Source organism: Choloepus didactylus, chromosome 10 (genome assembly GCF_015220235.1).
Source record: "Choloepus didactylus isolate mChoDid1 chromosome 10, mChoDid1.pri, whole genome shotgun sequence".
NCBI classification, from domain to species: domain Eukaryota; kingdom Metazoa; phylum Chordata; class Mammalia; order Pilosa; family Megalonychidae; genus Choloepus; species Choloepus didactylus.
In genome coordinates, this window is record NC_051316.1 from 93,591,870 (window position 1) to 93,610,200 (window position 18,331).

The 18,331-nt window shown below is 53.2% G+C and overlaps 1 protein-coding gene across 1 annotated transcript in view; it reads left to right on the top strand.

The window, feature by feature from the left end:
- The first annotated feature begins 10,124 nt into the window (after positions 1-10,124).
- ENG (endoglin) overlaps positions 10,125-18,331 on the top strand; it is a 32,242-nt gene continuing 24,035 nt past the window's right edge. The window contains exon 1 of the mRNA XM_037796857.1: positions 10,125-10,519. Coding sequence (XP_037652785.1) covers positions 10,453-10,519 — 67 coding nt within the window. The 5' untranslated portion in view covers positions 10,125-10,452. The remainder of the gene's footprint in view (positions 10,520-18,331) is intronic.

Here is an 18,331-nt window from a genome sequence, read left to right on the forward strand (position 1 = left end):
CCACTGCCAGCTCTGCAGCTGGGCTCTCTGTTCCTCCATCAGCCAGGGATGTGGGGGAAGCAGCAAGCTCAGGGGTCCCAACTCGCTGTGTGACCTCAGTTAAGCTGCCTGTCTCCTCGGGGTCTTGATGATGCATCTGTCATAATGACCTAAAACACACACACACGTGCACACACACATACATTCCCTCACACTCTCTCTCTCACACACATTCACATTCTATGTCATGTGATCTGACAGTCAGCATGAGAATGAGTGAGAAAACACACCAAATATTATAAAGAGCAGGGGAACGCCACCTGGCAAAATGATTAATATTATCTTTATTTTTATTATAACTTTATTAAATCAGGCATGTCCCAGTTTATGAAAACCTAAGCTGACCCAAACTATTCACCAGTCACTTAACTTATTCCTTAAAAAATACTTTTTGAGATATACACATGTATCTTCTTTGCTGGAAACTTGAAAAACATAAATAATTTAAAAGCTCCAGTAAACTCTTTCCTATCCTTGCCACCATAACCCTTTCTATGAGAATTTTCTTCATGCAAACATTTCCTGAGCACCCACTGTGTGCTGGGCCCATGTTGGTGGTCCTTGGGCCACTATGATGTGGCTCCCAGCCCGAGAGGCAGGGTCCCATGCCCGCAAACTTCCATCAGGGCTACTCAACCGAGACCAGGTCTGGGCAGCTCAGTGCTCACTGCCCCGAGGGGCCCTGGCAGGTAGGAGGTGCCCTGAGCTGGTGCTCTGCAGCGGGGCCTGGAAGGTAACTAGGAGCTCGCTACATGGGAGGGCGGAGGGAACAGCCAGACGGAGCCGCAGAGGTGGAGAGAGCCTGTTTGGTATGGGGAGGACTGAGCCCCTCAAAGGGGCCGAAAAGCAGGCTGGGGGGGCTGCAGTAGCAAGAGCCAAGCCTGGCAGGCGGTAGGGCCAGATGCCCTGGGCCTGGAATGCTGCCCAAGTACCCGGCCTTTCTCCTGAGGACAATGGGAGACTCAGAAAGAGTTTTGCTTTTGTTTTTAATGAAAATTTTCAAACTGAAAACTGGAGAGAAGAGTATATTGAATAACCCTCTATCTATCAACATGTAGCAGTTAACAATTTTCAGTTTTCCATACTTCATTGTTTTGTTTTGTTTTTTGCCAAAGTATGTGTATATTACGGAAATGAAGACATCTCATCCCTAAATACTTTGGCAGGACTCTCTAAGAAATAAGGACATTTTCCTATATAAGCGCAACTCAGGGGTTCAATGACAGCCAACAAAATGAACACCTAATACCGCAATAACTAAAACTCAGAACATATGCACATTTTCCCAATTGTCCTCAAAGTGTGCCTTACGGCTGCAATCCAGAACCACACCCTACATTTGGATGGGCTGTCAAATCTCTTTTAATCTAGAACAGCCCCTTTCCACCACCTTTTTTTGACATTGGTCTGTGAAGGGACAGGTGTCCTCCAGGAAATTCCTCCTTCCGGATTGGTTCGTTCCTTCCTCGTGGTGTCGTTTAACTTGCTCCTCCATCCCTGAATCTCTTGTGAGCTGGAAATTACTTGTAAAGGCGTCATCGATTCAAGTTAAGCATTTGGAGCAAGAATGCCTAATAGGTGATGGTCACGAGGGGTTTCAAAACCTGGTGAAACGGTCAGGGGTCAGATCTGCAGTGCTTCCTGCTTTAACGTGTGCCCGGATCTCTTGGAAGTCTCGTTAAAAAGCAGATTCCGCTGCAGCAGGCCTGGGTCAGGCGGCGATGCCCGGGCTGCAGGTCCACGGCCCATGTTCCCGGCAGCTTCGAGAGAATGGCCCAGAGGCTGCTGGACAGCGGGAGTCCGGAGGGGGAGGAGGAGACTCGACGGAAGGGTGTGGGGGCAGCGAGGGTCAGCTTTGGCTCATCCCCCTCTGGAGGGCGGGGAGGTGGGCGGGGCGCGGCGTTTGGCATCTGAGAAGGGCGATCCTGCCACACCCTCCTTGTCTCCTAGGGATCTGGGCAGCCACTTCTTTCGAGGTGCTGGGGTTTTCTAACCACCTGCGGGATTAGCGCCTCTATAACTTCAGGGCCTCGGAGGGGGAGAGCTCCTGGGCAGCCCCACTGGGGCAGTGGCCTCAGATGCTCCCCTCCGGCCTGTGCCCCAATGTCTTGGCCTGGGCTGCCCTGAGGGCCGGGCCCGAGGCACTGAAGTGGGAGAGGAAGGAAGCGAGGTGCAGAGGAGGCCAAGGCTGTCGCCTCCCAGCCGCGAGAGGGGCTGTAAGTAAACAGGAAGGCCTGGCAGCTCTGTAATGGGGGGGCTTTGGAGCGGTGGGGGGCCAGGATCCCTACTGGACATGCGCAGCCTGAGAGCACAGGGCTCCCTCACTGGGAAGCGGGCCCAGAGAGGTTGTGTGGCTTGCCCCAGGTCACACAGTCAGACAAGGACCAGAGTTAGACCCTTATTTGCCTCCCTGGTTCTGTCCCTTCCTGAGTTCCTGATACAGGGTCCCCAGCCCGTATTGCCCACCATGGCTCATGGGGGGCTAGATGAGTTCCTCCCTGTCTTGAGCCTCAGTTTCCCCTTCTATGAACTCAAAATCCTTACACCTCAGAGGATCTTCATGTGTTCAGACCTTGGGGAGCAGGTTTCATCAGGAAAGCCAACAGTGCCCGGGATTTGGGGGCAGCCAGGGACCAGGGCCCTTTCCTCTGGAGAAGAGGGGAGACTTGGAGAGACCCTGCTCCTCCAGACCGGAGTACAGCCCAGCAGGACCACTGACCCCCGTGACTACCTGGTGCCCTTGCAGGATCATTCCTCCTCCTTAGAGACCCGGGCCCTGGGCTCCAAATGCCCCTGACACCCATACTCTGGGGACTCAGAATCATAAACTAGGGAACCCCAAGTTGTGTAGCCCGGTGGTCGAGCCCATTAATTTGTTCCACAGCATTTATTGAATGTCTACCATAGAACAGACACTTTTCCAAACAATGGGGATTCAGTAATGAACAAAGCAAGGTCCTTGCCCTCAAGGAGCTTCTGTTCCTAGACAAAATAAATAGAGAATATATAGTGTGTCAGATGCATGCCCTGAGGACAGACTGCTGCTGGTGGTGGGAGAGGATTGTTTTAAATGTGATGGTCGAGAAAGCCTCCTTAGTCCAGAGGATGAGCAACTGGCCCTATGGCTGCCTAGGGGCACAGCGTTTCAAGAAGAGGGAATAGCAAGTGCCAGGGTCCTGAGGTAGGCATGTGTTTGGCACATTCAAGGAACAGCAGAGAGGCCAACATGGCTAAGGTGGAGTGAGCAAGGGTGAGAATAGCAGAAGGGGAGGTTGGAGAGGAGTGTGAGGAGCCTTGTCTGTCATTTGAGGGACTTTGGCTTTGACTCTGGGTGAGATGGTTGCCAGTGGAGGACAGTGAGCTACGGAGGGATGGAACTTGACGTAGCTCTATCAGGCTCCCTTTGCAGTGTGGAGGGTGGGTGGGAGGCAAGGGGAGAAGCCAGGAGAGACCAGTGGGGACGTGACTGTGATATTCCAGAGAAAAGATGCTGGTTTGAACCCGGGGGGCTGCTGCGGGGTGGTGAGCAGTGGCCAGATTCCACACACACTGGGAATTTGAAGAAGCAGCTAAGATTTGTCAGTGGGTTGGAAGAGGGGTGTGAGAGAAAGAGTCAGGGTCAACCCCAAGTCAACCTCAAGTGTTGACCAACAGAAGGAGGGAGCTACCACAGGCTGAGATGGAGGGACAGTTTGCAGGGGAAACTGCAAGGGCGGTTCATGGGGAAAGAATGGAGTCCAGTTTTGGACGTGTGAAGTTTGAGGTGACTGTTAGACATCCAGGAGTCCGAAGCCCGGGGGAGAGTTCTGGCTGGAAATATAAATGTGGGAGTTGTCAGTATCTAGATGGTATTTAAAGTTTTTGGATAAGGACACCTAGAACAGCACTTAAACTGTCATGCACACAAATCACTTGGAGATCATGACGAAATGTGAATTCTGATTCAGCAGGCCTGGGCTAGGGCCTGGGAATCTGCATTTCTAATGAGCTCCTGGAGATGCTTAGGCCACCTTTTGAGTAGCAAGTACCTAGGGCCAAGACCCATGAGTGGGTAATGAAATCAATAGAGCAGCTTGTGATCGGTGTCTCAAAGCATTTGGGACAGGACAGATGTTACTGGAGCACCACTGCACGTTGTAAGGGGCATCTATAGTGCCACGAAACGTGCCTTGCCCTTATTTGAGCCTGAGTCCAAGTGTTTGTGCCGGGGCTCGGCACCGTGATTACCCAGGACTGAGAAGACCTGACTGGGGTTGAGGGTAAACAGAGAAGGGAAGCGGCCCAAGGACCTGGCCTGGGGGCTGAGAGGAATCTGCTGAGGAGACAGGTAAGGGGGGACCAGGGAGGTGGGAGGAAAGCCAGGATGGGGCCTTCTGGAAGCCAAGAGAGGAAAGCTAGGCCCAGATCTGAATGCCCCTCTCTCTCCCCAGCCCCAGGGACTCGCACTCCTCAGCCTCAGTTTCTCTGTTGTGAAATGGGAACATGACAGTCTCCACTTGTGATGGTGGCTGTGAGGTGACACAGGACAGGGCAAGCACGTGGGGAGCAGAGCAGTTCCAGTTTTTGCCTGAGCCCTTCCAATTCCTCCAGGCCAGCAGGCTGCCCTCCCACTGTGCCGATGAAGAACCTTAGGCCCAGAAAGCGGAAAATCTTTCCCGAGGCCGCCGGGCCAGTGCAGGGCAGAGCCTGGTGCTCTGACTCCCAGCCCAAGACCCTCCCTTCCCTCTGCACTCACGTCTCCCTTGCTGTGTGGGTCTGGGCCTGTTGTCTTCAGTGGCCCCTGGCCTCGGGCGGTGCTGGAGACAGACAGCCGCCTGGAGGCTCCCTGGGGGCCGCCTGAAATTCCTCCGGTGGCCAGCAGCCAGGGTAGACGTGCTCCTTCCCTTCCTGCAGCCCCAGCCTCCCCGGCCAGCCAGGAGGAAGGAGCAGGGCTGTGCATCTGCCCACTGTGGAGTGGAGATGCCGGGGTCTGGCCCTCGGCCACGTGTCTCTTTGGCGTGTGGACAGGCAGCACCTGAAAACATCTGCATGAGAGTCCCATCAGGAAACAGATGGCCTGCTCCAACGGGATAATCCGAGGAACGTTTAATAAAGGGTCTGTTTACACAGGTGTGGGCAGGGGGCAGGGAAACCACAAGGGACTTTACAGAACCCAAGGCTAGCAGCAGGGACCATGACCACCTTGGCCTGATGGGGCAAGGAGAGGAGCCTTTTCCAGAGACAGAGAGGGCTGTGTGGGGAGGGCCCCCAGCAGGCTGAGACCCCAAAGACAGCCTCTTCTAGGGGCCCAGAGCAAGTCCTCCTCTCCATGCAGCAGTGTCCCTGTGCCTTCACGACCTGCACTCTTGCCTTACCTTCCAGGCTGCTTCATGCTTTCAATAACTGTATCTCAAGGACTGAAAGGTTCCAGGCTCTGGCCTGGGGACACGTGGTGCAGAGGACAGAAAAGTCTTGTGGGTCAAAATCTAACACTTCTGTGCCACAAAGGACTATATCATGAAACTAAAATGACAACCTACACAATGGGAGAAAACATTTGGAAACTACATTTCTGATAAAGGTTTATTATGCAGAAGATATAAAGAAATCCTTCCGCTTCACAACAAAAAAAGACAAACAACCCAATTTAAAAATGGGCAAAAGCCCTTGAGGAGCCTGTGGAGAGTGCAGGGGTATTCGCCTAACCCACCTCCATGGTTGCTAACATGACCACAGACATAGGGGACTGGTGGTTTGATGGGTTGAGCCCTCTACCATAAATTTTACCCTTGGGAAGATGGTTGCTGCAAAGGAGAGGCTAGGCCTCCCTATATTTGTGCCTAAGAGTCTCCTCCTGAATGCCTCTTTGTTGCTCAGATGTGGCCCTCTCTCTCTAGCTAAGCCAACTTGAAAGGTGAAATCACTGCCCTCCCCCCTACGTGGGATCAGACACCCAGGGGAGTGAATCTCCCTGGCAACGTAGAATATGACTCCTGGGGAGGAATGTAGACCCGGCATCGTGGGACGGAGAACATCTTCTTGACCAAAAGGGGGATGTGAAAGGAAATGAAATAAGCTTCAGTGGCAGAGAGATTCCAAAACGAGCCGAGAGGTCACTCTGGAGGGCACTCTTACGCACACTTTAGACAACCCTTTTTAGGTTCCAAAGAATTGGGGTAGCTGGTGGTGGATACCTGAAACTATCAAACTACAACCCAGAACCCATGAATCTCAAAGACAGTTGTATAAAAATGTAGCTTATGAGGGGTGACAATGGGATTGGGAAAGCCATAAGGACCACACTCCACTTTGTCTAGTTTATGGATGGATGAGTAGAAAAATAGGGGAAGGAAACAAACAGACAAAGGTACCCAGTGTTCTTTTTTACTTCAATTGCTCTTTTTCACTCTAATTATTATTCTTGTTATTTTTGTGTGTGTGCTAATGAAGGTGTCAGGGATTGATTTAGGTGATGAATGTACAACTATGTAATGGTACTGTAAACAATCGAAAGTACGATTTGTTTTGTATGACTGCGTGGTATGTGAATATATCTCAATAAAATGATGATTAAAAAAAAAAACAAAAACAAAAACAAAAAATGGGCAAAAGACTTGAATAGACATCTCTCCAAAGAAGATATACAAATGGCCAAAAAGCATATGAAAAGATGTTCAATGTCATCAGCCATCAGGGAAATGAAAATTAAAACCACAATGAGGAACCATTTCTCACCCACTAGAATCACTACTATTGAAAGAACAAAAAATTACAAGTGTTGGGGAGGATGTGGAGAAACAGGAGCACAGTATTCACTGCTGGTGGGAATGTAAAATGGTGCAGCTGCTGTGGAAGGCAGTTTGGTGATTCCTCAGAAAGTTAAGTATAGAATTACCAGATGACCTGGCAATCCCACTTCTAGGTATATATTCAAAAGAACTGAAAGCAGGGACTCAATCTGATATTTGCACACCAATATTCATAGCAGCATTATTCACAATTGGCAAAAGATGGAAGCAAACCAAGTGTCCATCTACCAATGAATGGATAAACAAAATGTGGGATATGTGTACAAGGGAATATAACTCAGCCATAAAAAGGAATGAAGTCCTGATGCATGCGACAACATGGATGAACTTCGAGGACATCATGATGAGTGAAATAAGCCAGACACAAAAGGACAAATATTGAAGGATCTCACTGATATGGAATAATTAGAATTAAGCAAACTCACAGAGTCAGAATCTAGAATACAGGTCACCAGGGGACAGGGTGGGGATAGGGAACAGGTAGTTAGGCTTAAAAGGAACAGTTTCAGTGTGTTTTGGTAGTGGATGGTGGTGATGGTAGCACAACATTGTGAATGTAATTAACAGCACTGAAATAGATATCTGAATGTAGTTAAAAGGGAGAAATGTTCAGTTGTATATATGGTGATAGAATAAAAAATTTTTAAAAAATCCATGGAACTGCATGATTGTTCTATAAACCCACAACTTCTCTAATAAAAAAAAGAAAAATGTCTTGTGGGGCTTCTAGCCAAGTGGAGACACATGGAGCACAACTGCACATCACCGGAGAGTGATGTGGAAGCAGAGGGCGCAGTGGGTGCTGTGAGGCGATCCCCACACACACTCCCCACCCTGTCCTGGGGTCCCCGTCTTGCCTTCCTCCATGATGTCTCGGGACTCAGGGCTCCCGATCCTCTCTTGGTTGCCTGTAGGGTTTTTCTCTCTCTAGTTTTCTACAAGTTTTTCCTTGTATTCCCCTGGAGTGTCTCCTGCTTTCTGGAGAGCCCAGTGGGTCTTGTTTATTACATGGGTGGGCTGGATTGCTCAACATGGTAGGGGGGAGTGGGAGGGAGAGAGATTTTGGAAGCGCCTCCTATGGTGTCCCTGTCACCACCCCCGGGTGCCCCCAATGCCCCACCCTGTGACATCCATAGTCCTGGGGACATCAGTACTCCCACTCAAAGTTCAACTCAGGTGGTGGAGTCAGCGAAGGAGCCGAGCTTGGAGCCCGGCGGCCCTGGAGTCACCACCTTCCAGCTGGGTATCACAGGGAAGTCACTTAAACCTCAGGGAGCCTGGAGTTCCTCCTCGGTAAAATGGGGATGTACTGGCACTAATCTCCCAGGGTGGCTGTGAGGATGCAGAGCTGATAAGGTGACTGCCTAGGGCGCGGAAGGAGTGTACAGCCTTTGGGTGCTGGATTAACTGTCCCTGGGGCACAGATGCTGGCCTGGAGCCTGGAGGAGCCCCACAGCCACCCGCCTCCCCACTGAAGCCACCCTTGGCCTCACGGTGCCCACCTCCCCATCTCCACAGCTGCAAGAAAAGACAAGAGGAGCAACGATTCTGGGGGTGGCCCCCTCTGCCCCATCACAGGCTTCCTGGCCTGCTTGACTCTGTGCCCACGCCTGGTGGCAGGAACTGGCCAGGCAGCCGCAGGGTTGAGCCAGGCGACCCTTCCCCCAGTCCCCACCCAAGGAGCCCCACCCGCCTTCCCGCTCTTATATCAGCTCCTGCAGAGACAAACACTCGGCTTGCTCTGGTCACTGTACCAGGCCAATGAGAGCTGGGAGGCATCCAGGGGCGAGGTCTCTGATCCTGGGCCAACACCTCCCTCCAGGGGCACCCAGGACCCCAGCTTTCTCTGGGTCACCATTTCCCCAATTGTGATCCAGGACAGGTATAGGAAGAATGGCTCCATCTCCCCTCTGGGTACTGCCAGCACATGCCAATATTTTTCTCAAAGTCCAGCTCTGCCAGCTTCCTCCTTCTCCAGAAACTTCCATGACACCCCATGGCCTTTAGGATAAGTTCCTGGCATTCAAGACCCTCCCAGAGCAGGGCTGGATCTGCCTCTCCAGGCTTACTGCCTCCCACCCCCATCCCCATGGTGGTCCAACCACATCCCGCCTTTGCCCAGGCTGATCCCACTGCCCAGCACAGCCTCCTCCTCTCTCTTCTACTCGTCCAGTCTTTCAAAAGCCAGGTCAAACAGCCACCTTCTCCAGGGAGCTCAGGCTCCCTCCTCTGAGCCCCCCGGGGCCTGACTGTCAGTGCTACCTGTGACTGGCATCACATTGGACACATAGTAGGTGCTTACTGTTCGCAGAATGAGCACGCCACCCCACCCCCAGCCCCAGCCCTAGACCAGTTCCAGGCTGTTCTCCCAAGTTCCGGGATCATCTCCCAGGGGAGCTTCCTGTGTGTGGGGCCCAGGGCTCCACGCTGTGTTGCCTCAACCTTGGAAATCTCACTACAGCCTTCCTGGAGAGGCAAGCACTGTTGTGCCCCCACTTTATAAACAGGGTGACAGAGATTTAGGTGACTTGCCCGAAGATACAGCTTAGAGCAAGCAGAGCAAGGTTTTGGACCCAGAGCCATCAGAATTCAGAAATGCTTGACCCTAGGGCCATCAGAACTCAGAAATGCCATTAAAGTTCTGTCCCCCCTTTGTGTGGGGCTGTCCTTTGTCCCTAGATTTTCTACCCATGGAGGGGATAGACACAAAGTGTGTGGCCCTGGGCAAATCTCCTGCCCTCTCCGGGCCCAGAGACCCCAGATCCAGATGCCTTGGTGTGCCAACTTGGGAGTGTTCCTTCCTCATTCTGGCCTCAGTTTCCCTGCCTGCAAAGCACGGGAACAGCAGCCCAGTGCCGTGGTTCCCTCAGCCAGCTTTGGAGCCCGAGGAGCGCAAGTTTGAATCCCAACCCCATCATCTTCCTGGGCAATAATCGCATGTCATCAGGCCTCTGTTTCCTCATCTGCAAAATGGGAATATCGAGTCTCTGGGCCTGTGCATCCCGCATGAAGCATCTCCACCAGGGCTACCGGGAAGGGCCCCTTGGCGGGCTGTTACGGTGATTATTTTCATCTGGGCCCAGGGAGCTGCCAGATGTACCCCAACTAGCCAGCCCTGGAGAGGGTGGGGAGACAAGCCCGAGCCTGGGCCCTCCCACCCCCGCTGACCCCCCCACCCAGGCCCCCCACCCAGCGACAAAGCCCGTGGCACTTCCTCTAACCGTCTGGCAGGCGGCCTAGCCCAGCCCCTTCTCTAAGGAAGCGCATTTCCTGCCTCCCCAGGCCAGCCTGGATGAGCCGGGAGCTCCCCGCTGCCGACAGTCAGAACTCAGGCTCCGTCCGTGTCCACGGGACTGCCGCTGTCCCTGCTGACCTAGGAGCCCAGCGCCCCTTCCCTGCCCACCCCTCGGCCAGCTCTGGACCCCCGGCCCGGCCCTGCACCCCGCTGCCCACTTCTCCTGACCCCTCGGCCGTCCCTGCAGAAGGCTGGAGCAGGGACGCCGTCGCTCCGGCCGCCTGCTCCCCTTGGGTCCCCGCGTGAGCCCACGCCGGCCCCCGTGCCCACCCGCAGCCCTGCCCCTGGACACCGGATAAGGCCCAGCGCACAGACCCCCGAGTGGACAGCATGGACCGCGACGCCCGAACCCTGGTCGTGGCCCTACTGCTGGCCATCTGCAGCCTCAATCCCACAAGTAGGTGTCCGGGGACCTGGGGTGGGGAGACCGAGGCCCAGAGAGGGCCAATGCCTGGGAGATGTTGAACCTGGGCCCCAAGTGCCCTGACCTCAAGCCTGGGGGAGCCGGTCTGATGTATCTCCTGGGGGAAAGTGGGGGCTCTGGACATGCAGAGGGGGAGGCCGTAGGGCAACCCATCATCCTGGGTTGCTTGGTTCAGGGGACACAGGGCTATCAGGGCTAAAAAGTCTTAGGCAAACCAGTACAAGCTGGTCATCTTAATCCCGGCCTGCTGGCCTCTGCCCTCTTCCCTCCCAACAATATCCAGTTTCTCCCCAGGAAGCCCAGGTCCTTGGCCTGGCGTCCCCACCACCCAGCTGCACGGCCCTGGGGGTTGAGTTTCCCACCTGAGGAGCATGTAGGAAGGTGCTCTGTGCGTGGGTGGCCCTGGGCCTTTGTGTTCGGAGCGTGGGCTCTGGGGTCAGACTGGGGTTCAAATCTCCACTTCCTTCCATACCCTGTGTGATCTGGAGCGGCTGCCTTCACGTCTCTGAGCCCCAGTTTCCCCATCCTCAAAGTGGAGATGGTGATAGAACTTTCCTCAGGGTTTGTGGAAGGGGATTTAACCGGGGAAGGCAAGGTAAGGCCTGCAGAGTGCCCAGAGCAGCCCTCAGGCCCGCTGCTAGTTTCTGTATCGTCGTTCTATTGTTGAACAGCTCTCAGAACCCGTGGAACAGGCCTGCAAAGCCCTCCTGCATCCCTGCCCCTTCTCTTCTGGTTAGGGGACCTGTGGAGGCTCCTAAGGCTGGGGGCTTTTCCAGGGGTCCCGGCCTCTGCACGTTTCTGAAACTGACCGGGGGTGGCCCTGAGGAACGGGGGACGCCAGCCCCCATCTCACCTGCCATCCTCTGCTGTGTCCTGCCCCTCATCCACCTCGAGTCGCGGGACAGGACAGCCCTGTGGTCACCCCTTTAGGATCTGGAGGAGGAAGATGGGGAGCAGGAAGGCATGAGTGGGGGGCGGGAGAGGGGAGGCAAGGACGGGAGCAGCAGCAGCTGTGGCCACCCCCTCCCCATATCACCCCACCCTACCCCACAGCATTTAAAATTTCCCAACCCTGGGTCTCTCAAACTCTTACCACTGCCCCATGATAGTTGGGAAACTGGGTCTTAGGGACGTAAGTGACAGCAGGGATTAGATCCCAGGCCCCTGGTTCCCCAGAACATCTGCTTCTCACCACATGTGATATGGCAACCCCTCTCGATATGGCTCACAGTTATCCTGCAAGACGGCCGCCATCACCACCCCCATTTTACAGGAAAGGAAACAGAGGCTTGGACCCACGTAAGTTCATGGAGCCTGGGCAGACCCCTACCTGGGCTCGGAGGCACCTCAAGGCCCACCCTGCCTTTCTTTCCCCATCCTCTCATCCATTTCTAGCTGCTATAACACCCTCTTCCATTGCTCATTAGAGAAAGACCCAAGTAGATGTTTCAGGTCTGGTTTTATAGGATCAAGGTAGAGGTGTGCTGGTGCATAATTAACAGCTGGTGCCCAGGGGAGCTGAGAGAGGAGAGTGGGGACCTGATGTGTAGTGTCTGTCAATTTCCATGGTGTAAATACTCCCACATGGCTGATTTCAAGTCACCAACTCACTAAACCCAGAGTCAGGGAGAGGCACACTGCAGCACCGCATCACGCGGTATTTCCACTACACTGATGCAATAGATGGAGACAACCTCGAGAGCTGAAATCATAGTAAAGTGGAGTAAATTATTTAGGAGGTGATGTTTTGATTTTTATGAACTTTGTGTTTAATATAATTCATATTAAGTTTATATAATTTATTTTGAAATACTGGCTGTGTCTAACAACTGGTTTGCAAAATGCCTGAAAAATTTTCAACCCACTCTTATGAGCAGGTATCAGCTGTTCCAGACATACCTGGAACATAAAGGGCATCATGCACCATCCAGCCTGGCTCATTTACAGCCTAGGAAACCGAGGCCCACGCAGGGCAGATGAGCACCCAAGTCAGGGTACAGAGCCAGGATCCTCACTGGCCAGAACCCATCTCCTTCCACTCGGGGTGGGGGTGGTCCGGGGACCCAGGTATCCTCGTTCATGCTCACAGGGGTGAAAACAGGTCCAAAAATGGGTCCAGATTTCTGGGAGACCAACTCAGCAGCATCTCTCAAAACTATAACTGTGCATAACTCCTAGCCCCAGCAACTCATCCTCCAGGAGTCAGCCCTATGGACATATTTGCCCAACCTTCTAAAGACATGTGATCCATAGGTACCTGAAACAAAAGCCGAAGTTTAGGAAACCACCTAAATGTCCATCGGCAGGGGACCTGTTAAATAAATTATTACACAGTGGCATGCTAAGTAGCAGTCATCAAGGAAAGCGACAGGTCTCTGTTTATACTGCTGTGGACAGATGTCTGGAACACACTGTTGGGTTCCAAAACAAGGATTCCATTTCTATAATCATAAATTAGTAATAATGTACAATATACTTAGAGAAAACTCTAGAAGGCTGTGTACCCAACATCCCTCTTCTCCAGTATAGGGTTATCTCTGTCGGGCCTCCACTAGGACACATTTTTATGTTATGTTAGAATTTTTAAGAGCAAGCATAGAGTTTTTTTTTTTTTAAGCAATTTAACCACATAGTTTTCTCAGCGTACCCCCTCAAAGAAAGTAGATAAAAGGGGAAAATAGTATCTCCCCAATCCTTTTTTAATACAGACACTGTTAGCATATTGGTGGATTGCCTTCTAGATTTTTGTCTAGCTTTTCCAGGTAATTTAAATCCAGATGGATAAACATTTGGGTGTCTCACATAACCCTTCTCTTGTCCCAGAAGTTTTCATATTGCTGGGTGGACTCCATAATCATCCCATTGTGGTTCTGGAATATTCTCTCCCTCAAATGCTCCCTTGTTTCTTTAATGAAGCCCTTATTGTTGAATATTTAGTTTGTTTCCCCTTGTGTGCTGGTTATAAATACCACCCCAATGCATGTTTTTGGTACATGTACTTCTTTCCTATATTTTGTATTATTTTCTTTGGATAGAGTCCCAGAAGAGGGGGTGCTGGGGCTTGGGGTCCATGTTAGGTGGCTGGGATTGAAGAGTGGTTCCTGTGCGTTGGTGATCGTTTGCTAGAGGATGGGGCAGGCTTGGTGTGTCCATCACTCCATGGAGAGGGGGACAAGTGATAGAGAACAGAGACTAGATAGAGCCACACCTAGAGGCTGCATTTGGGGACAGCTGCCCACATGCTAGGAGGAAAATGAGGTTGGAGAAGGAGCTGGGTGACCCAGGAGAGGTTCCCTGGGGACCTGGGGGACAGCGGGGGCCTGGCTTGAAAAGCTTCTCCCTCACCTCAGCCAGGCAGATGGTGACACTGAGGCCCAGAGGGAGAGAGACTTGCTCAAGGTTGTGGGTGGGTCAGCGCTGGGCCTCTGAGGACAGGCCTGGTTCAGGTACTCAAGGGCCTGAGGAGGGATCTGGGATGTTAAAGGGGATCCCTCTCCTGTGTCCTCAGTGCGTCAGGCACTGTGCTGGCTCTTCGCCTTTATGCCCAGTTTATGGATGAGGAAATCGAGGCTTGGGACAAGTGGCAGGTTCAGATTCGAACCCAGTCCCAGCTTCTTTTCATTTCTTTAAGCTGGGTCCCGGAACTTTGGCAGCCTGGGCTCCAGAGACTTGGAGAGCTGGTTGCCTTGGCTCTGAGCCCTCTACTCTGCTCCAGCCCAGGCTTTGGGGTTCAGCCCCAGAGGCTGAAGAGGAACCTTATCCAGAGGCTGAGCTGGCTTCCACACCTGTGTGTAGCAGAGGGTGGGGGTGTAGAAACCAACATAACAGCTGCATATATTTAGCGCTTACTGTGTGCCGGACACTGCTCTTGGCAGGTTGTGTGTACTATCAGATTGAATCCTCACCAAAGCCCTGTGGGGTAGGACATTTCTGTTACCCCCATTTTACAGATGGAGACTGGGGCCCAGTGTGGAGGAATCTGCCTGAGTAGCACATCCCAGAAGTGAGCAGCTGGGACTCAAGCCCTGGACCCACCACTGCACTGTACGGCCGCAGGGGGGTGACAGGGCTCTCCCCGTGACCCCATCTTCTCATCCCAGGAAGTTGGCCCCTTCTCCTGCCCCTAGAGTGACCCTCCCACCTAGAGCCCGACTCATGAGACCCCGCCCCCACCCTCAGTCTCCCCATCAATGCCTTGCCCCCTCCTCCTGCTTCCACCCCCCGGCAGAACCTCAGGACTTCAGACACCCAGAGGAGCTTGGAGCATCTCCTGTCCATCTCCTCCGGCCACCCCAGTACCCACGGGGAAACTGAGGCCCAGAATGGTGGTGTGATTTGACACGGGTCACCTGGCAAGTTAGAACCAGGCCTGACAAGCCAATTCCACAAATGTCTCTCGTGTCTGTTCTGTGCCCTGGGCTGGGCTCTGGGGACTCAGAATAATCTGGACTTTCCCTGTCGTGGAAAAGCTCCCTGTCTGCTGGGGGAGGCAGACACCCAGACAAATAGAAACAACACACTTGGGCAAGTGTGGTTCTAGAAAGACATCCAGGCACCAATGTCCCTGAGAGGGGAGAGATTGGTTCTGGTGGAAGGATTTCTAGAACAGGGTTTTGAAGGATGAATAGAGGTTGGCCAAGTGGTCACATGAAGGAAGACCATTGCTCTGGGAAAGGGAATGGCAGTGGTAGGGAGCAAGGTATGTATTTGGGGGGAGGTACCCAGCATTTCCCATTGACTGGGCATAATCATGACAACAGATGCCAGTTCCTGAGCAATCCCCATGGGTCAGGAGCTGGTTTACCACTGTGCATGTGTTATCCTGCTGATATTCTCACTAAGTCGATGAGGAAGGTATCATGGTTATCATCACCCCCATTTTGCTGTTAATAACATTGAGGCACATAATGGAAGGTGGGGGTACTGATGGCAAAATCAGGGTCTGAATTTTTGGCATCTGTCAGGCCCCCAAGCCTGCACTTTTTAACTCCACGCTAGGTTGCAGTGTGTGGACTTGGCTGTGTGGTCACTGGGGAGCCATGGGAGAAGCTGGAGTAGAGGAGTGCTGAGGTTTCTCTGGTGGCCAGGTCTTGGGGGGAGAGCTTGCCCTGAAAGGTGGAAGATCTGTGAGGCTGTACCTGGATCCTGAAAGGAGCAAAGCATGACTGGAGGGTTGAGAAGGAGGGGGCAGCCTTTTCAGCAGAAAAGACCCCTGCCAGAAAGCATCTGGCCTGGTATTATGAAAGAATAATCACAGATGCTGTGTACGAAGCCCTGAACACACTTACCTCCTCAGACTGGCACACAGTCTGTGAAGTGGGTTCTGGGTTCTGGAGCTGGAGCATCTGGGTTCAAATTCAGGCCCCGTCTGTTAGCAGCTGGGTAACCTCGGGCAAATTATTTAACCTGCCTGATCCTTGATCCTTGTGTGTAAAACGGGTATAACAATAGTATCCACCTCTTGGGCTGTTCTGAAGAGCGTGTGAGTAACTCATGTAAAGCTTTGACACGGTTCCTGGCTCCCAGTAAGTGTGATGGAAGCTTTTGCTGTAGTTATTGCTGTTTTGCAAATGGGGAAACTGAGGCATGGAAAGGTTGGGCTACTGCCCAAAGTGACCAGCTCTGAAGAGGAAGAGCTGGGATTTGACTCAGGTCATCTGGTTCCAGGTGCTTCTCCTGACCACTGCCCTCTGTGGCCTCCCAAGTGCTGGGGTGGTCATTCGGAAAGCCCCGGAGGTGGCTGTGTGCTCCGTGAGGGCCCATGGGTGGGAAGGAGAGGGAAGGGGCCAGCTGTGGGGAGGTGGCTCCAGGGTCTCTCACCCAGGCCCTGGACACCCAGGCCCCCAGCGGCGCCTCCCCTGACCTGGGTCCTGGGAGGTCTCCGTGTCTCCCTTGGTGCCAGGGGATTGTTTTCTGCTCTGTCTGGGCCCGCCTCCGGCTCCGGGAGACAGGCCCGGGCGTCACACTCCCTCCTGTCTCCCCATTCTCGTCTGCGGGGTGGGGGCAGCCAGGATTCGAAAAGGCCCCAAAATAAATGGACCTCTTATCTGATCTCCCAGCCTGGCCCGTTATCTGATCCTTACATAATGGCCAGGCCTGTGGCCTCTCCTGCTGACGCTGACAGCATGGAGGAGGTGGCCCCAGGCGGCCCCGGCGATCCGGAGGAACTGGGGTTCCTGGAAGTCTGGGGAGGGGGGCAGGGAAAGTTCGAAGGGAAGGAGGGAGACGCTGTGCTAATGTGCAGGCCAGTCCCTGGGTCATGTGGGGAGAGGTGGGTCTGAGGCCCGGCCTGGTCAGCCTTCCACTGTGTGACTTGGCCCACACCCCCTCTCCGGGCCTCAGTCTCCCCACCTGTGGCAGAGGGTTTCGACTAGTTAATAGCCAAGGAGGCTGTGTTCACTGATATGGAAAAGGAGAGGGTGGAGAGCCCCGAGCCGGTTGGTAGGCTAGAAGAGGTGACAGTGTAGGACACAGTGCCAGCCCTTGAGAATTAGCTGGCCTGGACCCATACCTCCCTCGCCAAGGTCCCTCACCTCGGCCTGAGAGCTGGAAGCTTCCCCGTCCCGCCACATGCATTGCCCCACCCCTCAGACAGTCAGGTCCACAATGACAGAAGTCAGAAAAAGAATAAGAAAAACTGCTACATGCCCAACGACCTCTGAGGTGGGTTCTATTCTTATTGTCATTTTACAGATGAGGAAACTGAGGCCCAAAGAGGTGAGATCATACACCAAAGTCACAAAGCTAGCACGGGTTGGGCCCGAGATTCAAACTGACGCCTGCCTGGTTCTAGGGACCTTGCTTCTTCACCACCAGGCCAGATTGCCTGGGTGCTCTGGCGTCCCTGGCACTTTCAGTACAGGGTCAGGGCAGGAGCTCATAAGCCCTGAGCTCTCATGGTGGCCAAATATCCTTGTTCTGATCTTCTCCTTCCCAAAGCGGAGCTGGGGGCTGGGGTTGCCATGGCGCCATCTTACAACCTTCCCTGTTCTCTGGGGGCCCTGAACCCAACAAGGCTGTGGAAAGACGGTGAAGGGGCCCGAGTTAGGCAAAAGAAAACCTGGGGTTCGGAAGAAACCTCCCTACCCCCCTCCTCCGAGCTGGCGTCAGCTGGACGTGCGGCCAGTCCCTCCGCGCCAATCTTTGATCTCCAAGAAAACAGGAAGTGAGCGCGACAAGATGGAGACACAAACTTCCAAACAGTCTCCCCTTCTCTCCTCCTTCCCTCCTCCGGAGCCCCCCCTTTCCCCAGCACATTCCTTGGGACGAGGTGTAGGGGCCTCATTTCCTCTTCCTTCTCTGCCGGGTCAGGGTGAAATTCCATTCCCTTCCCTCAGGATTTGGGTATCCGGGCCGCCCCGTGGTAGGCTCTGCGGCCTCCTCCAGCATCTTCCCTCCTAACCTGGGCCGCCCTTTTGACTCACTCTGTCCCTGGGGCCAGGAAACGCTCAACCCTCTTCGGACTAGAGGCCATTCTTCCCGGTCTCCTATAGGCATAAGACGGGAAGCTTTGTTTCCCGACCTCCGCTCCCACCTTCTGAGGCGGGAACTGGGCTTTAAGGCTTGAGTTCACGTGTGAGCTGTGCCACATAGTTAGGGTTGCCAGATTAACAGATAAAAATGCAGGACATCCAGTTAAATTTGAATTTCAGGAAAATTTAACGGATATCTGTTTTAGTAGAAGTAAGTCCCATGCAATATGTGGACATGTGTATGCTATATATACATGTATATATCCATTGTTGATCTGAAATTCAAATTTAACTGGGCGTCCTGGTTTTTATC